Source organism: Pipistrellus kuhlii, unplaced genomic scaffold, assembly GCF_014108245.1.
Source record: "Pipistrellus kuhlii isolate mPipKuh1 unplaced genomic scaffold, mPipKuh1.p scaffold_m20_p_7, whole genome shotgun sequence".
NCBI lineage: Eukaryota > Metazoa > Chordata > Mammalia > Chiroptera > Vespertilionidae > Pipistrellus > Pipistrellus kuhlii.
The window spans coordinates 53089333-53113494 of NW_023425573.1; the positions used below are offsets into that span (position 1 = coordinate 53089333).

Here is a 24162-nt window from a genome sequence, read left to right on the forward strand (position 1 = left end):
TTGGTTGCGGGCACATCCCTGGTAGGGGGTGTGCAAGGGGCAGCTGGTCGATGTTTCTCTCTCATTGACGTTTCTAGCTCTCTATCTCTCTCCCTTCCTCTCTGTAAAAAATCAATAAAATATATTAAAAAATAAAAAAAATTAAAAAATCTTTAGCTACTGTAAAGCAAAATTACACTCAACAGCACTTCCATGCCCCCCACCCCCACCCCAATCCAAATCATGCTCTTCAGAGAATTAACAGTCAGATAAGAAAATAAAATCTCATTATTGGGTTCAGTCCTCTCTCAGGTCCATGGCACTGGCTGAATCTGAACTCAGCTGCTCTGATGAGAATCTGGGACACACTTTGTCTCTTCTTTTTTTTTTGTTTTTTCCTCTTTTAACCCTTGTGTGAAGGGCTGACTATCACAGCAAGGACACTGTCTTTCCTCACTGTTCTCCTCTACTTCCCTCCCCCACTCCCACGTCTTGATAAAACTTACTGAGTAAGTTAAGAGGATAGTTCTTTTTAAATCTAGTAATATAGAAGTTCTCCTTAATATTCATTTGCTGAGAATTTAGTCACTTGATCATAACTGGTTAAAAAAGAGGCTATAAAACCTAGATTTTTAAATAATCAGCCATGTGCCCAGGAAGAAGGGTTGGACAGATTTTAAGAAAGTCTTCTGCAACCATTGAATTTTCATGGCTCTTATGGAGGTTTTGAAATAGTTTAAAATACAGAAACCTGTATGATAAAATAATCCTATATAATAAAAGTAAAAGGCAAATTAACCTTCACTCTGCTACACCACAAGCCAATCAGAGCGAGTGCAAATTAACCAAGCCAAGATGGCTGCGGCCACAGAGAAAGAAGTGAGGCTTGGGTTTCCCAGTTGATAGAGGAAGCTAAGCTTTCCACACCCCCTGGCCAGCCCAGGTCTCCACTTAAAGCTACAAAGTTTCAATAAATCCCCTGACACCATGAGCCTGCTGAAGGCTCCGCTCCAGGCTTGGCTCCGCTCTAGGCTATAAAATTTCAATTGTAGAAGGTAATAAATTCCAGATACCAGGGCCTCTGCTTAGGTCACCATGGGGCATGGCTGGCCTGCAAACCACCACAGACCCCTCGCCCAAGCAACCCCATGCCCCAAGGGAACCCCCACCCTGATCCTGGACACCCTTCAGGGCAAACCAGCTAGCCCCCACCCATGCACCGAGCCTCTATCCTATCTAATAAAATAATAATATGCAGATTGACCACTCCAACACAAAATATGGCCGCCCCCATGTGGTCAAAGATCCTGCCCCCCTGTGGACACAAGATGGCCACCATAAGGTGGCCAGCAGGGAGGCCGTTTGGGAGGGGCCAGGCCTGCAAGGGAGGGCAGTAGGAGGCAATCAAGCCTGCAGAGGAGGGCAGTTAGGGGTGACCAGGCCGACAGGAGGGAAGTTGGGGGCAAACAGGCTGGCAGGGGAGCAGTTAGAAATCAATCAGGCTATCAGGGGAGTGGTTAGGGGATGATCAGGCTGGCAGGCAGAAGCAGTTAGGGGCAATCAGGAAGATAGGCAGGCGAGCAGTTGGGAGCCAGCAGTCCTGGATTGTGAGAGGGATCCCAGATTGGAGAGGGTGCAGGCTGAGCTGAGGGACACCTCCCCCCCCTCTCCCGTGCACGAATTTCATGCACCAGGCCTCTACATGTATAATAAAAGCCTCATATGCAAATCACCCAACCAGTGGAATGAGACGCACTGATCGCCAGGGGCAGATACTCCAATGTGGGAGCTGCCCGCAGGCCCTAGGCCAGCCAAGGCAGGTGCGGGGAGGGAGGGGGCTGATCGCCCCATCAGTCACCCCACAGATCAACTCTGATTGCCGGCCAGGCCTGGGGACCTTACCCATGTGCATTGGGCCTCTAATATAATGAAAACAAATGAGTTACAGAAAATATAATAGAATATACACTAAGTGGCCAGATAATTATGATCACTAAATGCATAATAATGTGACCACTCAGTGTATAGCCTATAAAATAAAAGGCTAATATGCAAATTGTCCCCTTGACCAGGAGTTCGATCAGCAACCAGGGCAGCCAACCATCCATGTCCTCTCTCCCTGGCCAGGCTGGCTGGACCCCACCCATGCATGAATTCATGCACTTGGCTTCTAATATACACACACACACACTGAGTAGCCATGTTATTATGTGTTCAGAGATCATAATAATCTGGCCACTCGGTGTATGTAAGTATTTATGTTATGAATAGTATTTAAGAAGACAAAAATAAGGGCGGAAACATTCAGCTGGCTCTGAGGCAGTGAGTTCCCAGGTTGGGAACCTCCCTATAGGGAAGAAGTACCAGGTTCAGCCATCTTTAGCACACTTGCTTTCTGTAATGTAAAAGACCAGGCTCCTGCCCACCATCCAAGACTGGGTTAGTAAATGAAAGGAGTAGAGGAGTAGAGACTTAAAATTTTAACCTAATAGTTTTAAAACCTGAATTCAAATCAGAGTCATTGAGTAATCTTTAAGAAGTAAAATTACAAATATCTGGCTTTTAATCCTTTTTTTTTTTTTTAATTCTCAGGTGATTGTAATTTTCACTCAGGTTAGGGATTCACTATTGAAATGGATTCAATATCAAAATTCTATGACCATCAGATCTTAGCAATCTGGAAGTGAAACAGTAATACTAACAAAGCAGGTATGATGGAGTGAAGCAGATTCTAAGATTTTAGAGAGCATAGTTGAAGGTAGTTTTGACCTATCTCAGGAATGCAAAAGAGGGAGCAAGTTAAGAACTTACCTTAACCTAATCTTAACCTAACCAACAGAGTTAGGTTAAGATAAGGATTCCATTTATATTGTAGAAAGGATAAGGAAAAAAGGATAGATATTAAGTTGGAAATATAAGACTGTATGTACATGTTTATTCTCCTGTGAAGTGGAATTACAGCTCTCTGGTGTTACTCAGGACCGTACTGTACAATAAAAAAATTAGTATATTACATGTGATTTTAATTATTTTAGTAAGCTTTTATTTCACCCAATATTATAATTTTGACATTTTTTTAACTAAGTCTTCAGAGTCATTGTATATTATACACTCATTAAACAACTCAATTCAGCCACATTTTATGAACTTAGAAGCCACATTTTTAAAAAATATATTTTATTTTTTACAGAGAGGAAAGGAAAGGGATAGAGTTAGAAACATCGATGAGAGACATCGATCAGTTGCCTTTTGCACACCCCCTACTGGGGATGTGCCCGCTATCAGGGTACATGCCCTTGACCAGAATCGATCCCGGGACCCTTCAGTCACAGACCGACACTCTATCCACTGAGCCAAACTGGTTTCAGCAAAAGCCACATTTTACCAGTGGCTACTAAATTGAGCATTACAGGTTTTGGAATTTTAGGAGCAGAATTTTCAGTCATTGTTCTTTAGGGATTTAAGGAAGCAGGAAATGTGGAAATTGCTGAAGTTGCCTTGAAAATCAGCAAGTAGCATAAAAGGAGAAAGAAATTGGGATAAGCATATAAAGATTTAGAATTAAGGTAGTAACATAGAAGTAAATGGGTTTTGAGTCCTAGTTCCCAAAAATACTCCATGCATTACTTTGGTAAAATTATATGTTCTCCTTAAGAAGTCCACATTTGCTAAGAAAATTAAAAAAATAAAGACATCCAGACTATATCAGTCACAATGTTTTAAAACCAGAAGTATCCTATATAATGAGAATATGCTAATTATCCATTATGCCCAGAGGCCTAAGACCTCTGTAATGACTGGATCTTGGATCTGTAGGAGGGTGGGGCAGGGAACTACAACCAGGCTGTGGAGACCTACCTGATGGATCAGGGCAGCAAGCTATGAGAGGTGGCGGGGAGGGAGGTTAGGGGGAGCTACAGGAGGGCAGGAGTGACCTATTGGCGCACAGATTTGTGCACAGGGCTACTAGTTATTTTATAGGAAACGTGCAAACATATACTTTAGCATCATCATTTGACATTGATAATATCAAATATATTAACTTTTATATATATTTTAAGCTGGAAATGATGTTCCATCTTACAGGTCAGTAAAGTGAAGCCTAGAAAGATAATGCATCTTTTCAGAGATCCTGTTCTCAGAAGTACAAAATACTTTTGTTTAAAAGCAGCTGCTACTTTAATCAAGGAACCAAGTATTCTTTGCACATAAACATATATGGGATAACATTGGTCAAAGAGTTTTAAGTGTTAATGTGTTCATGTTATATAATATTTTCTTTAATGTCCTTAGAGGTAATTTCAATATAATGGAAAGTTTGTTGTTGTTAATGGTCTAAAAAATATTTTCCCCAGATATTTTTAGATGAATTGCATGAACACGGACAACTGCATTCTATGTCATCTTGGATGGAATTGTATCCAACAATTAGTTCTGACATTAGATTCACTAACATGCTTGGTCAGCCTGGTGAGATTCTTTTCTTTCCTAACTTGGTTTTGATAGTAGTTGGAATGGCCCAGAGTGGAAGGTGGGTTGTGTTGGGAAATGATGGGGGGGAGAGGTGTGCACTTTATTTTGTTTTATAAAAAAAATAATAATTGCAGCTCTTTAGTTAGAGCTAGCTTTTGACTTCTTTAGTTTTTTCATTAGGATCAACTGCACTTGACCTTTTCAAGTTTTATGTTGAGGATCTTAAAGCACGATATCATGATGAGAAGAAAATAATAAAAGATATTCTAAAGGTAAGCAAGGCAGTATGCTTATATAGACTGTGGTATATTTTAAAAATTCATTCTCTGCTCCTTTTATACATTTTATTAACAAGATTTCTGTTTTTTAGGATAAAGGATTTGTAGTTGAAGTAAATACTACTTTTGAAGATTTTGTGGCAGTAATCAGTTCAACTAAAAGATCAACCACATTAGATGCCGGAAATATTAAGTTGGCCTTTAATAGTGTAAGTTATGGTCTTTTATAAATGAGTTTAATAGTACTGTTTTTAATGTATTTAGGAAAAAACACTTTGGTTGTAGGCTCCTAAAATAGAATATTTAGGATGTAGGATTACATAAAGTAGTAGGTAGTCAGACTTTTAGGATAAGGTAAAAAAAAATAATGAATTTAGGTGATGGACTGATGTTAAGTTTTCTTTGCTCAAATTACCGGTGTTATAAATTGGACCTTACCTTATAAATAATGGAAGAACATTTAAACCAAGAATAATGGGTTATTTCAATTGACAAAAATTGTACCATGGTAACTGATTAAATGATTTTATAAAAGTTACTAGAAAAGGCAGAAGCCCGTGAACGTGAAAGAGAAAAAGAAGAGGCTCGAAAGATGAAACGGAAAGAATCTGCATTTAAGAGTATGTTGAAACAAGCTGCTCCCCCAATAGAATTGGATGCTGTCTGGGAAGATGTATGTATATTTGCAAATTTTTCCTAATGAACTGTTGTGCCCTTTACAATTGAAGATAAAAATACTTTTTAGTTCCTTTCATTTTATAGTCACAAAAATAAGCTGAAGTTATTTGTAGAATATATTATATATATTTGATGCTAGGTTAAAAGGATGAAGTAAGTCAGCTGTGACTGCAGTTAGAAATATTTTTTTAAATGGTATAGATTTTAGAGTAAAGGAAAGAAATTAATAGACTTGGAAGGGACTGGGCTGTCACAGTTTCCACTTCTATTGTTTTCCTTTTAATCATATCAGTATTTTCTTGGTATTAATATATTTATTGCATATGTAAATTTTTCAGATCCGGGAGAGATTTGTAAAAGAGCCAGCATTTGAAGACATAACTCTAGAGTCTGAAAGAAAACGAATATTTAAAGATTTCATGCATGTGCTTGAGGTAATTTTAATGTTCATAACTGGCTGAAATGCAAACTATATAAAATTGTAAATAAAAGTTAAGGAATTCAGAATGACACATATGTTTCTTAAATTACACCACTGTTATGCAAATGTAGCTTTTAAGTGAAACAAATAGGTTGCATGGGAATGTAAAGATTTGTTTGTGGAGACTGATATTTTTACAGTGTTTCACAAATTCAGCAGCCATATCAATTAACTAGTAAACCTAAAGAAAACTTAAAAGCTATTTTCTATCTGCTTTATAAGATTCAAGCATATATTTCAAATATATTATTAGATGTCTTAAAAACTAAGGGAGGGGTTCTAAATATAGTGAAATAGGTTTTCTTAGAATAAGTATTGATAAAATTACTCTGTTAGCTGAATAAGGGTATTTCAGATAGGTACTTGTATGTAGTAAATATGCTAAATTGACCAATAATTATTAAATACTAATATTTGATGCCTATATGAGCCATTGCTGTTCTAATTGTTAGACAAATACTAATTATATTAATTTACTCATCTATAACTTCATAGTGTGAGGATTAAAACGAGGCAAAGAGAAATAAAGTGGCAGGGATTTCAACACGGGCTGTTTTGACTTCAGAGTCAATACTTTTAACACATCTATACTGCCAGTTATAGTTGGACTAATACTTCACAACAAGCCAAAAGCTGACACATAGTGTTGTATAGTCCTTGGACATAGCAAGTCACTTAAGTTGACTGTTTTCATTGTATTTAATGTTCTTTCTTGATGTCTATCAATGTTGACAGGAGTTTGCTCTGTTAACATACACATGTACGCTACTGTTTCCCAGCTGCCTCTAGATCTTTTCTACTCAAAGTATGTTTCAGACTAATATTATCTCTGTTAACCTGGGAGCTTTTGTGAGATGCAGAACCTCAGACCCCATTAGTAGAAATCCTGCATCAGAATCAAAATTTTCAAATGTATATTTAATTGTCTTAACAGAAAGTAGTGTAACGGTTCTGAAAAGTATACCTTTCTGGAGTATACAGTTATTCCTACTAACCCATACACTGCGATTCCTACAAAAACTCAATATTTTTAACATTGTTGTGTTTAGATATCTACATGATAGTTAATTATAGTTTGAATTATAACTTAAATCGAATAGCTTTTAGTTCTTTATAATGTACTGTCCAGAGTAAATGTAAATTTTTGAATATTTCTTTCTTTTACCCCTGTAGCATGAATGTCAACATCATCATTCAAAGAACAAAAAACATTCTAAAAAATCTAAAAAACACCACAGGAAACGTTCCCGCTCTCGATCGGTAATAAAGTTTATTAGATGGCATCATAAGTGTATTCAAACATTTGTTTAGCATCATTATGAATAAATTTTTTGTATTGTGTAGGGGTCAGATTCAGATGACGATGACAGCCATACAAAGAAAAAAAGACAGAGATCAGAATCTCGTTCTGCTTCAGAACATTCTTCTAGTGCAGAGTCAGGTGAGGCATATCTTTTAACTTGGTTAAAATCATTGACACTTGAATGTGGTCAAATTCTGATACCTTTTCCTTTATATGTTGCTTAGAGAGAAGTTACAAGAAATCTAAAAAACATAAGAAGAAAAGCAAGAAGAGGAGACATAAATCTGTAAGCAAACTTTTAATTTTTATATTAGGATTTTACCCTTAATTTCCTCAGTGGCAGTAGAGCCTTTTTCTGTTCAGTCCTCTGCAGACCAACACAGTTTAGGTGGGCACTTGAACTTAAGTTTTTAAAGTTTTTAAGTTTTTAAAAAGTTGGTCATCTTCCATGAAGATCTTTGGATGAGATTTGGAGAAAAAATAGAACATACACACCATTGTTAAGATTCCCAATCTGGGTTTTTTTAAAGTAAACCTAGAGAAAGACATGTGTGGTCTATGTATCGATACTTATTACAGCTATTGTTGAGAACCATTTAATCTTAGGTAAACCTAGAAGGCTTTTTCAAAATATTAGGGCCTAGGTATTACCATAAACCTGTTGACAATGAGATTGTTTTCATGCTGCTCACTTAAACTTGTGCATATCTAATGAAGAACTGCTTGTTTAAGCAAGCTATCAACCTAATATGTGATTGAGCTAATTGCAGCATCTTAGATAACTAAATAAGTAATATTGTATTAGGTTTGTGTAAAATGTAAAATCTGCACTGGTCATAATATATAATCCAATCAGCTATGCCTTCATTCTGACCCTTAATCCTTGAGCTTAACAACTAAAATTTCACCACTCTGGGCACACATACTCTGTTATACCTGATTTTTTACACAGGATTCTCCGGAGTCAGATGCTGAGCGAGAGAAGGATAAGAAAGAAAAAGACCGGGAAAGTGAAAAAGACAGAACTAGACAAAGATCAGAGTCAAAACACAAATCACCTAAGAAAAAGACTGGAAAGGATTCTTCTGTAAGTACTTAGAATTATTTCATACCTATATTTTCAAAATGCATAAATGAAGACAATGGTTAAAACTAAGGGTGTTTAAAGAAAACAATGAAAGTTCGGTTAACTTTCACACAAAAATAGTTTTCTAGTGTATGTGGTCATAAGTTTTACATTACTTTAAAAAAAAAAAAAAAGTAGCTATGTAATGCTCACTGAGAAAGGAAATAATGCTTGGCCAGAGTGACTCAGTTGGTTGAGTGTTGTCCTATCCACTGAAAGGTTGCTGGTTTGAATCATGATCTGGGCTCTGGATTCGATCCCCAGGGCACATTTAGAAGGCAGCTGATCTGTTTTTCTTTCTCAGCAAAGGATTTAAAATAATAAACAGGAAGAACTTAAGTAAAAAAAAAAAAAAAAAAAAGGAGGATATGATCTGCTTTGTGCATTCTCACTAAGAAGTGCCACTGGATATTTTGTACCTGATTTAAGGAATATAAAATTTAAGAGAGAGAAATTAATGGTTCTCCCTCCAAATATTCAGTTGTCATTGTTTCTAAGTCTGATTTCAAAGGGTAGCATTCCTATAATCTTTTGAAAAAATTATTGAGAAAGAAGTGTGAGAGCAAATTGATAGGAGGGGACTACAAGCCAAAATTAATATCAAATTGCTCTTTATTTTCCCATATGGATGTATGTGTGCACAATGACAGCACAATAACAAACCTCCTCATCCTTGCCATTCCTCCCACAAATTCTAGGGGCTTAGCAAGGGTAATGCCTCTGATTTACCAGTGGAGTTTCAGTTTTTTAGACAAGCTCCTGGCTCTCCCTCTGCATATTCTGATTAATTTGCTATATAGGGTGGAGGTTTTTTGTTTTTGTTTTGCTTTTTAAAAGGCTGCACTGGTGAATCTGATGCACGTCCTTGATGAAAAATGAATGTTTCCTTTAGAACTATTAACAGCTTTTAACAGTTTATTCTTCCTTAACCTTTAGGTTAAATGAAATCGCTGAAGAGAAAGAAAAATGAACTATACTTTCCAAAGATTATTTATCACAAATAATGCAGTATTATCTTTTGAATATTTTCTTCAGCCTAAGTCTTATGTTGTTCATGAATGCTTGCATGAAGCATACTTTTTTGTAATATAAAACACTCATAGGGCAACTTAAAATGTGCAAAATAAGCAAGGAATATAGTGCCTGGGAAATGAGTCCCTGACTTCCATTAATGGAAACAGGATGTCTTGTAATCAGTTGTGTAAGGGGAAGGAAAAGAAACATATACCATTGTCCCCAATTCATATATTAATGTTAAGTAAAAACACGTAAAAATCTCGTTCTAAGGATCTCTCCTAATATAACAAAGGCATATATATTCTTAGTAAGCAACCCATTGATAGGTTCTTGGGATAGAGGTAGTAAGTCTTTAAACTATGTGCTGTAACTGTTTCTGTGAAAGAATTCATTTTGAATTCCTTTTTCAAAAGTTCATTACTACTTAAGCTTACTTTTGAGTACTACCATGAAATGTAATCGTATTCACTGTCTTTTCAGGGTAATTGGGATACTTCTGGCAGTGAACTGAGTGAAGGAGAATTGGAAAAGCGCAGAAGGACCCTTTTGGAGCAACTGGATGATGATCAATAAATTATACCAAATATATGTTTACAGTATGATTTAAAGTCTAATTCAGACCAGGGACTCTATTTTAAGTTCAGTTGAAATAACACTGGGTTTTAATTATATCACAGGAAAAAAAGTGCATTTAGGTATTGTTATGTGAACTTTATAAAAGCAAAGGCAATTGAAAATAACTTTTGATTCTGTATTAAGAATCTTATTTTCATACGGTCATAACTGTTTTCCTGTGACCCTTTCATAGGGCACTGCAGGGTGGATTAAAGGTGGCAATTTACCGATAACTGCAGGTGTCTCTTTCTTCTAAAGTCTGTCATTAAGGTGATTGCATTTTCTTTATGGAAGTTGGATTTTGAAGATATGAAACCTTTTTGATATTTAGTCATACAAAAGAAAAAAAGCACCAGCAACTGATAAAATTGCTTTTTTGTGCACTTCCCAACTGTTTGAAACTAATCTGATCTTCTATTGTGAACCCACAAATAGGTGTTCTTAATGGAAACCTGGTAGACCCTTAACTATAGTGGTGCTAGTGAGCACTACTATAATAAAGCCACCATTATTTTTTATGAAACATCTGAATACGTTTTAAAAAGGCTATTGTGAGGGCATTATTTTGAGGTGATGTTTTAAAACAACATTAAATCAAATTGTAAATTAGTTTAAATATATTGCCTTAAGGACCTACTAAAGAATGTGCCACCAAGTGATAGATGCAATATCCTTGTCTAAAACAATATCCTTGTCTAAAACAAAAATCAATGTTGACTCCAGCATTTTAACAGTTGTCTTTTTTTTTTTTTTTATCGGACTTTTCTCTTGCTTTTTTCATCAAGGAAGTCTTTTACCTTCCCTACTCACTGAGAAGTATTGACTTCATGATACACATTCTAAAGCATTTCTGATTTGAATATTTTTGTACATTTTTATCAATTATTAAACCTTCTCTTCTAGTGTGTACTAGTATTTATTTCTACGTAAACTGTTCAGCTCTAAAAAAAAGTTGTATGATAATTTAAAGATAAACTAAATTCCTTAAATTTTGCTTCCTCTTGCCCACACAGCTAAGTCACTTTCTTTTTAAATTAGAATCAGTGCATTTGTGGCCCCTATATTTGTTTTTGATCTTTGAATTGCTATGGAATATTTAGAGAGGCGATGGTTTAAAGTTAGAATACCTTACCCTGCCTGGTTTGGCTCAGTGCATAGAGCATCGGCCTGTGGACTGAAGGGTCCTGAGTTTGATTCCATTCAAGGGCATATGCCTGGGTTTCAGGCTCAATTCCCAATAGGGGTATGCAGGAGGCAGCTGATCAACGATTCTGATCATTGTTTCTGTGTCTCCCTTTTCTTTCCTCTCTGAAGTCAATAAAAATGTATTTTTTAAAAAGTTAAAATACTTTTACCTGCTAACTTTTCAGGGTTAGTAATGTAATTTATACTATATTTCTTCAGTGCAGGATTTTTTTTTTTTAATAGTAAAACAATTAAAAATATAGGACAACACAAATTCATAGTCTTTGGTATATTAGGACTGATACTATTTCAAGTTGGGATTTAAAAGAGCAAAAGGTTCATTTTATATTTTTCTTCTTCATCTTAGCGAATTTGAAAAGATGATTCCTATCTCTGCTCCCTATTTTAGTTAAATTTGTCCACTGTTGAATGCTTCAAAAATAAGGGGGAGAGGGTGTTGTTTCTAAACGTCTCTCTCTGCCAAGTCATTTTTCTGCTGTGAAATGTGACATACTTTGTAGAAAGTGAGGACCATTATTTTTAGAAAATGGGAAGTAACCAAGTTGCTTGCTTGAGAATCCTATTGTATATTAGAACCAAAACATAATTTATTAATCAGGAATTCATCTAGATTTAGTTTTCAGAGGTTCCACTATAATGATAGTACTGCCAATCATGTCTAACACTTGTCAGGAAGGAAGTAAAATCTTTAAGCATATGATATTGGCAGAAATACTAGGGATGTTTCACAAGAGAATTTAGAATCTGCAAAATGTTTTAATTCTATGAATGATTTTTTAAGTACAACTTTAAAGTTTTGATCTTTCTATTTAAATAAAAGGCTATTGATGTGTTTTAGCATGTCCTCAAATAAATTTCTGCACTTCTGTCACAACCTCAGATCCCTATAGGACAACACAAATTCATGTTTCCCTATAGTTCACCCATGAAAATTATTTAACCTAAAACAAAACTAGTGAACAGATTACAGCTCTAAATATAACATCTTGTTAAAAAGATGCTATTAAAGTGAGTAAAATCCTTGTCTACTACCCTTTGATTATCCTATCAAAAGAGATTTAGTTGCTAAAAAGATATTGTCCAGTCTGAAAGCACAGATGATGGGAAGATTTTGTTAAAACGAGTTCTGTGACTTTTTAACCAGTTAAAGATTCAGGTTGTAAAAGCTGAAATGTCTTGTAATTATAATTGGTGTTGAAACAGTTTGATAGGGTTTGAACAAATGTGTTCAAACAGAAAAGCATTTTCAGATAAGGGGGAATGTATATTTTTAATTCTTAGAATAAGGCAAATGTTGAGGGTTCATCTTCCCTCAGTATTAATGAATTATTGGATTAAATTCACTAATACATTTAATATATTTAATCGTAAAAATGGGAACTTTGAGTATTTGATGTTTTTATTCTCACCCAGTCTATATAATCTCTATGTGGGAAAACTGAATTTGTGTGAAAAGTTAATTGAAGCAATGAAGGATGAAGAATTCATTGTACTTTTACCAAATGTTATTTAAATAATTACTTTCAAATAAATAAAAAAAAGTCGTCCCCCCCTTTTTTAAACATAGTGATGACATTTTATTATTACCCAAAAGTAGCTTCAGCACATAGATTATTCATGTTTTTCAACAATGGGTCTCTCATAATACTATATATATTTGGCCAAACATTTAATTAATTCACCCCTAATGCCTTCATGATTTCATAGACTTGAGGCCTTGTGGCCAGACGTTCTCCCTCCTGGCCTAGAGTAAGGCAGTCTTAATTCATAGTGAAGAGACTAAAGTCTCCTGAAACATTTGTGTACATTTTTTCCGGGAAGAAGGTCCAGTTTTCATTGTTAACAAAGGACTTTGTAAGCAGCATTAGCTGCTTCTGGTATGGTCAATTTAGTGTTGACTAGGCAGATGCTTAATTTTTGCATAAAAAAATGTAGTCCCTTTTATGTAAAGATTTTTTTTTTAAACCTAGATGTTATTTAGGAGAGAGAATGGTTTCTAATCAAATAGGACCCAGAGAAAAGTAATGAATGCTGTTTTTAAAGTTTATAGGATATTTAAGTATATTGTGTGGTTTATAAAAGTAAATAACTAAAACATTTCTAAAAGCAAAAGGAGGAAAAGCACATTAATTCCCAATATCTTCAATGTGAGACTTTTCCCTTAGGGATGTATCTCTCTCAGTATGAGGTAGAGTTTTAATTCTATTACATTCTCTAGGTAAAATTGCACTGATTTCACAGAAAGGAAACAAAATAAAATCGAATGATTTTCATGGAACTGTTGGAATAGGTTTATAACAATAGGCTCATCTTATTCTATGGTTTTGAATACCAGTGTAGTAATTACTTCCCTTATTAATGCTTACCTTGCTCTAAGTTTTCAATTGTTTTGTTTTCAGGGGTGGTCTAGTTCCTATTTAAGTTTCATTCGCTGCTGTATTCTGTGGATTAGCACATAGTAGGCATCTATTGAATGAATGTAACATATTGATAGATGTATTCAGCCAGTATACACGGTACCGACCATCTCTATTAAGGGCTTGAAAAAGCATCTTTGCAATAAACCAACCTAACCTATGACTAAAGCCACATACACAACTAAAGTGCACTGAACATGAGTTTTAGTGATTGTATCTTAACCGTTACTTCAGAAACGTTCAAAAGATTGTCAGAACATAGATCTTCCATGTGATTTTTTAAAGTATAATTTATTTGAAGAATTAACGTTTAGCTATGATAGATCACTTGGATCTTTAAAACTCGAAGGGATACAATAGCAAACTTCCTATTTTAATTATAAGCTGAGAACTAATATTTTCAGGCTATTTTTGACAAAGGAGTAAATAATGGTGACATGACAGGTATGCAATGTTATTGGAGCTGACTTAATGGTTGGTGGAAAGTAAGATTTTGCTCCTGTTACATTTCCCTAGCCCTCCATTTTACTTCACTTGTCTACCTGACCTAAATTCCTTAACTGCAGATTACTTTTTAAACTTGCTATATAAAAACTGCTTTTGTGACTCAGTAGGATCTAGTTCAAAGACATCCCATAGTGAGTGATTGATAACTGAATTTAATGGCATTTGCCCTAGGTGTAAGGTTGATGTTTGCATTTCAGGGCAGCTAGTTAAAACTCCCCCCACCCATTTTTTATTATAGACTGTGAAACAGAATGACTGCCTAATCAGATTCAGACGAAGCCACTTCTGATTTTTTTCAAATTAAGCCATTTCTTGATGCCCTTTTATGCTGTTCCTTGGGGTATCTAAATGTGCTATTTATAAACATCGTTTCCTTTAGTTGTGCCTGCTAACTTTTGGTAGGTACTGGTCTCTTGCTTACCTCTCCAAATAAACTGAAGACTTGTTCTGAAAAGGTGAGTAATAGGGGAACAAGGTTTCTATGTTCTGTGTTTGTAATTATCAGGTTTTCTCTTGTTTCTATATTGTCCTGATGTAAAGAATTTCAATTATATAAAATTAGACCTTTTGTAAATAAATATAATTTATTAGAAAACAATGACATCTCTTACTAAATAAGTTGTTTTTGTGTCAACTTTTACCTTCAGGCACCCCTCATGCAGCAGTTCTGTGCTGTGAGATGCTAGATGCCCACGTTCTGTTTTCTCAGTGTAATGCCTGCTTTTCTCTGTAAAAAAGATCAAAAATGTATCTTAATACTTCATAATGCATTTGTTTTGGCTTCAAATTTTTTTTTGGAAATAGATGGGGTATTAGGTTTAAGAGAAATGGGAAACTAATATATTCTTTTTTTATGAACTGGGATGATGATAGATTCATCTCTGCAGACATTTCTGATACAAGCTAAGAAGAGTTACCAAGTATTAAAATCAATAGATGTGTGAATTGTAAATATTATAAAGGCATAATTTCCAGTACAAAAGTAGGTAGCTCTATAAAATTCTGTGCTGATCCAGCAGATCTTATGGTGGATGTCACACCACTCTGCAGAGCACTGCTGAGTCAGGAGGGTCACTGAACACTCACTGCAGTGAATATTAATGGATTAGGCCTGAGTTTAGCTAGTGATTTGAAAGTGGGAACAAGGGAGTTTAGTTCTGGGTCACTGGTCAACATTTTAAAAAATGGATGCTACTGGTACATAGGTACCCTTAAACCTAGCCCTATCTGGCCTCATTTGAACTTACCATTGAAATTTGGGTTTGAAGACCTGAATTTGTACAATATTAAGGACTATATACGTGTGTGTGTGTGTGTGTGTGTGTGTGTGTGTGTGTGTGTATGTATGTGTATGTATATATATATATATATATAATTATTTTTTTTTTTTTTTTTTTTTACCATGAAGCACTTTGCCCTGCAACAAAACAAACCGCAAAGCCTGGCTAACTGCAGGCTTGAACTCTCCCCTCCCCTTTATAAAGTGAAGCTTCGGCTTTCCTGGTACAGGAGAAAGGGCACCAAGTTGGGAACAAAGACCTAATGTAACAATTTAAATGACTAATTTACACTCCTCTAAAGTATCTTCAAGCCAGTTCTCTGAAATACTAAATCTTCTTGCTTCTTCCTTAAGAATATGCTAAAAATAATAAACTAAACTTTACAGTGTTAACTGGAATGAATAAATGTGATTTGGGAACTGTATCCCTCACCCAAATCTAAGTGGTTACTTTGTCCCCTACAGCAAGTGCTCAAGAGTGTACAGGAAGGGATTTTACTAAATTTACCAAATACATTTATTTAGATTCTGAGTTTAAGCACCAAGACCTCTTTCTAGAAGATAACTGGCAAAACCCTTAAAGTATACCATTGAAAGACAACATGTTACAGGATAGTAGTGGTGTAAATAGTTTATTTGCTCATATGCCATGAAAAGACCAGGAAAGTAACATGAACTGCTTTTATAAAACATTTCTAATATTGCTAAGAAGCAGGCCTATTAATAGACAAATAGAAAAGAACATGCCAACATTGTCTACTTGGAGATTAATAAATAGTAATTATTTTAATGTGCTCATCAGCATTGAGCTTTGGGTAACAGCTGCTTGTGGTAAAGGGCCAACAATTTGTATTGTGTATCATGATATCGTCAAAATGAATGTTGAGTCAATAGAAAAACAATCTTGGCATGTTCTTTTTAAAGTACACATTTATGAAAATTTGCTGGCAGGTGGCAGTTTAAAAGCAATCTTTCTGTAAATAGATATGCTAAAGTGAAATGTGATAACTGATCTCTAAACTGTCCTTGTAGTTAAATATATATATTAAAAAAACTATAAGTTAAAATAACATTCAGATTGTATAGCATAGGCCGATGCATTTTTAAACAATATTTACAATATTACCCAGAGGCTTAGGTGGGAATTAAAGAAGTGTAAAAACCATAAAAAACTGCACCAATCTTATAGCAAAATATCTGTACATTTAAAAAGAGATCATATATAACTACACATTATCCAAGGAAAATTGGACCTTCACCAAGGAGTTCACATAGCACAACATAAAATAAGAAATTCAGTGGTTAAATACTATACAATAAACTGTACAATTAATATACTGATGTAATGTACCAAGAAAGTAAGCCAGAAGCAGAATGTATATTATGAAAAGTACAAATTAGCTTCAGTCCAGTTTTTGACTTTGGAATGGTTCGAGTGCCCTGCCAGAGGAAGGAAAAGGAACAGTGGCTTAGTTGGCCATTTAGTCCCATTACATATCATTTAAATTTTATCCCAACGTGAATATTCAGCAATTCCTCGTAAAGTAATCTGGGAAATACAAAGTTTATAGCTTCGAGATGTGGTGCCAAATATATCTTCCCCGACTTATAAAAGAGAGAAGGGGGTGGAGGGTGGGGGGTGAGCCAACCGATTGTCAGAGGAGAGTAAGGCAGTGTGACTAACACTTTTCCACCAGCAGAAGTAACCTTGAGCACTGTTGATAGAACTAGTGAACTTATCCCTGGCTAGCAAGGCACTGATTTATCTTCTCAGGTTTGACCCATAATAGTCCTCAGAAATCCTAATGCTGATAACTGAGATGTTAATTTTAGTGCTAATTAATAAATATATTGCATTATCTTTTCAAAGCTGCCCCTAGCTGAAGAACACAGTACTGTGCAACATTTGTATGCCATCATATTCCTTGCATTCATACGGGGACTCTCCCAGGAGGGGCATGGTACACTAGCACAGCGTACTAGACTGTGAAAGGAGACTGCTGAGTATCCTCCTGAGCTACTGGAATTGCATTCTGTCTGAACTTTGCTAGGGCTTAGTTTTGGACACAAGGAGTTTATCATGGGACTTTTTCCTCCTCCTCCCGTGTTGCAAGCCCTTAAAAATACAAAGTTGATGGGTATGACTGAAACCCAAAATTCCTTAAAAGACATCTCAACAAAGGGAGCCCACTACAGAGTCATCCATGTTATTTACAACTTCTCAGGAAGCCAGGGTGGGCCATCACGGGGACATTCACAATGGCAGGTAATGCATGTAATAGGAAATGTACAATTTGATTAAAAAATTGAGTAACATACTGGTGTAAAAAGATACCTAATCAAATCCAATCCTATTGCTTCGATTAATCTGAGCAGGTACTTCCACTTTTTAGGCACTTGTTAACAAAGGTTGAGAGGGCCCATCATTTTAAAATTCCTATGTTTGCTAAATCTGAGCCCTTAGAATATTTCATCTGTGTTCAAGGCTGCAGTTAAATGGTGGCACGTGAAGTCCATGTGGACAGCTGCTTTCACGCACACCCTCTGTTCATTCAGTCAGGTCTCAGGTTCACAGGGTTATTTCGGCACCATTAACAGAACGCAAGTTCTGATCATCAAAGCGCCTCCTGACACTTCTCCTCACCGCATCGGCTCGTCTGTATGGTTGGTTTCTAAGATCTGTAAAGAGAACATCAATGAGAGAAGTGCAACCTTTAATGTTGTGCTTCTAAGCAAGACAAGGCCAGCTGGCAGCCAATCAAAGCAGCTTGTGTAGAAGAGTCAGTAATGGGCCCTTCAAACCCATGGAATATCTGAGCCAAACACATGAACTTTGACCCTCTGTATTTACAGTTAAAACATGATGTAATACTGGTGGGATTCTGGAACTTTTAGGAAATAATAGGAGATTGCTTTTGTCACTGGCCAGAGAGTCTACCTGAAGTCTTACTTTGAAATATTTCCTCAATTGGAGATCGCTATGGCTTAGATGTTTGTTTTTTCTTTCTGGAAACCTAAATATAAACAATAATGAATTTAAACTGCAAAACTAATAAAACCGATTGTCCTGTCCTATCTTATCCCAAGTTTTAAGAAGAAATCATAGTCCTAACTGGTTTGGCTCAGTGGATAGAGTGTCAGCCTGCAGACTGAAAGGTCCCAGGTTCGATTCTGGTCAAGGGCACATCCCAGTGGGGGGTGTGCAGGAGGCAGCTGATTGATGTTTCTCTCTCATCAATGTTTCTAACACTATCCCTCTTCCTTACTTTCTGTTAAAAAAAAATTAATAAAATATTTTAAAAAAAAAGAAGAACCTATAATAGTTCACAGACACAGATTCCATTTTTTAAATTAATATTAGCTGGGGTCAGTTTTTTATTTTGTGTGTACTAGAAACAATGTTCAATTAACTACTAAATAAATGTAATCAAAATAATACTCAATTCTTGAATATTCTTTCCTGCCACCAATACTTTTGGTTTTTCATTACAGCAGAGAAGTTATATGGGCCCCCCTGCATTCTCCGATTTGTATTGCAAATGCACAGCAGAATGGAATGCCTGTTATTTTAAAAATGGCTCATTGCATATTAGTTCAAGAAGGCACTGCGCTGGAGGGATAACGTGGGACGAACAAGAGGAATTTTATTTGAGTAACAAGAACTCTATGAAGCGTGCTTTCCTTTTGATGGAGTCAGGATATTAGGGGGGGAAAAAGCAGGCTTCATTCTTCTTCCCCTTGTTTTGTTTATTAGACATTTCCCTTTCATTAGTTTTAGTACTTTATATTTCTGTTAGGAAACATTCTATCTTTAGAAGGGGAAACACAAAAACAATAGAATGTTTGACCTTGACTTACATTTTTAAGTACAGTTTCCTGATAGTTAAACTGGTAATTGACATAAAAGGCAGGGTTTCTGACTTCAGCTGGAAAACTGGAGGATCTGGCAATACTGGAGCCAAACTCTCAGCAGGCAAACACAAGCTGGAGCCGAGTGCAAGACGATGCCCTCGTTCTGTACTGTGCCCACCAGCTCTGGGCTCAGGATTTGTGACCCTGTCCTACTCCTAAATGCAAGCAAAGCACAGGTTTGCATACCCTGATCCTTCGGAGACTGGTCCCTGGCACAGAGTGGTAGGAGGGCTAGAATCCCACTTCTGGCTAAGGATATGCAGGGACCTGCCCTTCTGTGATTCCTGAGCCCTCCAAGCAATTAATTTTAAAGATCCTAATCCTTCAAAGGCTATTTTTGTCCTCTGGCCAGGACTGGCTCTCAAGGTCTTCAGATAACAAAGGGGTTAACTGAATAACTCAAAGGCTAAGCAGGGGTAAGGGACAGCCTACCACCCAAAGCAATCACAATAATCAGCGACAACCCCTGCCCAAGCCCTCATACGTGAGAACACGGAAGCAGGCCAGAAAGAGTACAACAGAGGCCTGGCCTCACATCATTGAGAGTGAGGTACAAACACTTCTCCCTGGTAGACTCTCACCAGAATTACCCTGGGCCATAGATTGAAACCACTGATCTGCATACAGAGAGAGGAGGAAGCTAAGTAAAAAGTGATGCTTGCCAGCTCTGTGTATCCTCCACCACCGGTGTGCTAGAAGAAATCCTTACCCTCGAGTGAACATTTGGAAATTTAGTGATATTATTCTTCTTTAAAGCTAAACAGAAAAAAAAACAAAAACACAAAATGATGGTTAAATAAAAATGGAATGAAAATGAAAAGCAATTCAACTTAGTGCTTCACATTCCTAGGCGTGTCAGCCAACAGAGGGTGAGAGTGGAGGCCATCACTACAAGAGGTTGTTAGATAAAACGGGAGAAGATAAGCGTTCTTCCCATCCGGGTCGCTGACCACCCAGATCCAAGCTGCTTTGAAGTCTGGCTCCAGAATGACAGACAAGCCAACAGCGACACTGACCGACCACAATAGCCATGGAGGTAAGTTTCCAGCCTTGTTAATAAGCACTGGGGGGTAAGTACACTCAGAGCAGGAACCACACACCACATCCTCTCATATCTCCAGAGACAGAGGAACATACATGAGTTGATGACAGAGGGCTTCATGCCACAAAATAAACACGCAGCAGTTCCATGTCAATCTTGGCACTCGCGGGAGTCCCACCACGGCCACGGCCGACGAGGCCGTGTGCAGCCCTAGTCTCTTCTCTAGTCAACCAGGCACTGCAGAGAAGCTGGGTCCTTATCCAGGCATCAGGATCTAAGCCCAGGAAGTGACTTCTTGGTAATATTTTACCTCTCTTTTTTAATTCAGTGGCATTTTCCGATGACAGGTAACTGCTATGAGTATCTGGTGCCACCATTCTGACCAAAGGAGCAGGCCCAGATATGATCTGGTCACAGAAGAAATGCCCTGGGTTTGACATGGAACATAGTGAAGGAACATGAACAACATGAGACAGTGAGGGGCTCCTGAGCCTTGGTTTTCACCTCCTGCCTCACAGCCTTACTGCAACACCGAACCGCTGGTTCCTGGACTCCGAGGGAAAAAGGGTGGGTATAAAGCCATGGATTGCCTTGTCAGCTTATACAGGCTTCTAGGTCAAAGGCCTCCCTGGGTTAAGCTCGTACACTGTGACACTGTGGATGATGACTATCACTGCAGACAACCCTGGAGGCCCAGTTTACATCTGTGCATAGCTCACAGTTCTTTCTGAAAAGCATTTTGCAACTTAGAGCATCTTGCATTGAGTGCCTATATACCAAGCATGTCAAACTCGCGGCCCGCAGAAGGCATGCCTTGTTTATTTGGCCCGTGGTTAGCCTTTGAGATTGACATGCTTGCTATATACTATCAAAGCATAGGGAATGAGTACAAAATAAAGACCAGTTAATATCTGTAAACCTGTTAGAACACAGTGCGTGCTCAACAAGTGTTAGCTATAGTAGCTACTGTTATTAATGACTATTAGTTTTTGTTCAAATATATTAGACCAAAAATCTTATAAGCAACCTAGTGGGACCCAATCCCGATTCTCAAAGAACTACTCTTTTTACTACTTTTCTGAAAATTTCTGCAAGCAGTTCTTTTCATTCAACTCACACACACCCAGACGGTCACAGCAATATGGATTCAGATGTATGGAGAGTGGCAGCGAGAAAGCCGTTACGGCTGAAATGCAAAACCATGCAAGCGTGAAGACGACATAAAACACTACATGTGGAGATGGCAGTTCCATGCTGGTCCGGACAGACAAGACATACAGAGGGTGATAGGAGGTAGTAAAAAAACAAAAAACAAAACTGTAGCAACCTTTTCAGAGCATCAGGTGAGAAAGAGTAATAGTTTAGTAATGGTACTCCTCAGTGAGAACAGGTTCGCAGAAAAACCGAGAGCCACGCTTGGCGGTGCGAGCAGTGAAGGGCACAGTCTTCAGCACTGCATCGGAAACGACAGCCAAACAGGACAAACAGAAGAGAGTGAGAAGCCAAGATCTATCGCATTAGTACGCAGTTAGTGCTTTGTTAATCATACCGGGGGGCCGGGGGGGGGGGCGGGGGGGGGGGGAGGAGCGGGAAAGGGGAGACGGCAGTAATGGACCCAAGTGAGCTCATCAAACCTAAGCTACTCAGTCTGGGCTCGGTCGTGGGTCACAGAATGGAAACGCTTCCCGGGACAGTGAGGGGTGCTCCACAGGATGAGGTCAGGCAAATGAAAACTACAAGTTTTGCCGAAACCGGTTTGGCTCAGTGGATAGAGCGTCGGCCTGCAGACTGAAGGGTCCTGGGTTCGATTCTGGTCAAGGGCATGTACCTTGGTTGCGGGCACATCCCCAGGAGGGGGTATGCAAGAGGCAGCTGATCAATGAACTCTCATTGACATTTCTAACTCTCTCTCTCCCTTCCTCTCTGTAAAAAAATTAATAAAATGAAAAATAAAAATGAACCCCCCTCCCCCCCACACACACACACGTTTTGCTCAGTTTACAAGCCAGGGGTCACTGAGATGGGGAACACTCATGAAAAGGAACTCAAGCACTTAAAAGTGCGAGGCCGGCTGCTTCTCTGTAACAAGTTAATCCGGCAGCTCTGAGTGCCGGAGGCGCTTGCCCGAGGAGGTCCGTCCCTGGTCCTGCTCAGAGCAGAGCCTCTCCCTCCGTGTGGAGGCCAGGAGAGACGCGGAACCCCGGGGCTTTATGGGGGAGCAGCCACAGAGCCCTGCAGCGTGAACCCGAGGTGCCGGCAGGCAGGTGGGCACAGAACACGTCTGTACCGTGTGCAGACATGGCATCTTCACCGGGCACTCAGAACCTACTCTGCGTAACTCTGGGCCAGGGACTCCTCGTTGACTTCCGTGTTAGTATTTTACTGCCTCGGCTCGGAGCGGGTGGAAAAATTTCTAGTTTTGGCCGTTTGGGATCCGTACTTACAAATGCTGACTAAGCTTTCACAAGAAACGGGACGTCCAAAGTGGAAGAATTAAAAAAAATCTAAGAGTTTGTAAAAAACTAGGACAGTTGGGGAAATGTGAATAACGACGAGACATTTTATATCAAGGCATCGTTTAGGAGTTGTATGGTAATGGTACTACGGGCATGTTTGCTTTATTAAAGAGTCCTTATCTTTCAAAGGTTCGTACTGAAATATTTCCACATGAAACCTTTTGTCTTGGAATCGCCTCACAATAATTCAGAGGTTGGGGATGGGGAGTAGATAGGAGCAGGCATGTAATAAGACTGGCTGGCCCTGAGCCGAAAATTATTGTTGGGTGGTGGGTACGTGAGAACTCATACATTCTCCACATTTTTTCATACTTAAAATATTTCTTACAATAAGAGGTTGAAGCATCTTGGAAGCTGGTAAATAGGATCCATATGCAACAGACATGAAAAGGCTGTCACTTCCGTCCATGGCCACAAGCCAGGGGCCCAAACTGCTGTCTGATCTGCCAAGAGGGAAGGCAGAAACTCTCCAGAATTGGTTCTGGCAGAAAGTGTTAGGCTACGACTTAATCAGCAAGAACAGAGCTGGGTCAGGCACGGTTCTTGGCTGACAAGGAGCCCTTCCCCTGCCCTGGGCTGGAAGCCCACTGGCTCTTCTGAATGGAAGCACCAGCCCCTGCTTTGCTCTGGTCTTCAGGTCCCTGGAAGGAGTAAAGGGGCTTTTGCAGAGCAAGCTGGCGACATCCGCACTGACTGGTTAGTGTTAGTACAGACCTCGAATGGGTCTTGCCAGAGCCTTTACGAGTCTGGGAAGCAGTGACCACGAGGAAGGAAATGGAGCACGTGACTAATGGAAGACAGTGGAAAACCATTAGGAGAAGGAGCCCTAGTGAAATCTAAAGGGTTCCAATAATATTGAGAAATGAGATTTTTCCCCCCAATGATATTGAGAAATGAGATTTTTCCCCCCAATGATATTGAGAAATGAGATTTTTTCCCCCCCGATGATACCGAGAAATGAGATTTTCCCCCTCAATGGTATTGAGAAATGAGGTTTTTCAGAGAGCTTGTGGGCTTCTCTGACAGGCAGTCCACGGGCTCCTATGATACACTTCAAACACTAGCAGAGTCTCTGCACGATTCTGGGTCTGATTAAAGTCGGGAGAACTGGGAGCCCTGGACCAGCAGCAGCGCGATCTGCGGGAGGCCAGCGCGGTGAGGCCGGCGGGCGGGAGCCCCCCGGGCCGTCAGGAGGACGTGGCCTTTACCTGTGATGATGTCTTCAATGGCACCGTCCTTCCCTTCGTACACGTGCCTGTTATCTTTCACTTGACGCCTTCTTAACTCTGCAATCAACTCCTGCTGCTGCCTCTTTGATTTGTGAGAAGGAGAC

At 38.3% G+C, this 24162-nt stretch overlaps 2 protein-coding genes and 1 long non-coding RNA gene across 22 annotated transcripts in view; 1 reads left to right on the forward strand and 2 right to left on the reverse strand.

Annotated features, from left to right (window-relative positions):
- PRPF40A (pre-mRNA processing factor 40 homolog A) overlaps window positions 1-10857 on the forward strand; it is a 46058-nt gene extending 35201 nt beyond the window's left edge. For 9 of the 15 annotated variants that reach the window (XM_045575576.1, XM_036421523.2, XM_036421522.2 and 6 more), the window contains 10 exons: window positions 4335-4449; window positions 4621-4724; window positions 4823-4939; window positions 5266-5403; window positions 5747-5842; window positions 7063-7149; window positions 7234-7330; window positions 7417-7478; window positions 8145-8279; window positions 9816-10857. In XM_045575576.1, coding sequence (XP_045431532.1) covers window positions 4335-4449; window positions 4621-4724; window positions 4823-4939; window positions 5266-5403; window positions 5747-5842; window positions 7063-7149; window positions 7234-7330; window positions 7417-7478; window positions 8145-8279; window positions 9816-9908 — 1044 coding nt within the window. In that variant the 3' untranslated portion in view covers window positions 9909-10857. Of the gene's footprint in view, window positions 1-4334; window positions 4450-4620; window positions 4725-4822; window positions 4940-5265; window positions 5404-5746; window positions 5843-7062; window positions 7150-7233; window positions 7331-7416; window positions 7479-8144; window positions 8280-9254; window positions 9285-9812 lie in introns of all 15 variants that reach the window. The other 6 variants (XM_036421524.2, XM_036421521.2, XM_036421533.2 and 3 more) reach the window with 3 other exon arrangements.
- A 2262-nt stretch (window positions 10858-13119) lies between these two features.
- Window positions 13120-14976, reverse strand: LOC123651653. The gene is made up of 2 exons (XR_006740503.1): window positions 14722-14976; window positions 13120-13622 (listed from the first exon to the last, which is right to left on the reverse strand). It is a non-coding gene; the product is annotated as an uncharacterized LOC123651653 (long non-coding RNA).
- A 999-nt stretch (window positions 14977-15975) lies between these two features.
- The window catches only part of FMNL2 (formin like 2), a 302146-nt gene continuing 293959 nt past the window's right edge, over window positions 15976-24162 (reverse strand). For 2 of the 6 annotated variants that reach the window (XM_045575642.1, XM_036421519.2), the window contains 3 exons: window positions 24038-24161; window positions 19981-20027; window positions 15976-18038 (listed from right to left, as the gene is read on the reverse strand). In XM_045575642.1, the coding sequence (XP_045431598.1) occupies window positions 18000-18038; window positions 19981-20027; window positions 24038-24161 (210 nt within the window). In that variant the 3' untranslated portion in view covers window positions 15976-17999. Of the gene's footprint in view, window positions 18039-19933; window positions 20028-24037; window position 24162 lie in introns of all 6 variants that reach the window. The other 4 variants (XM_045575641.1, XM_036421517.2, XM_036421515.2 and 1 more) reach the window with 2 other exon arrangements.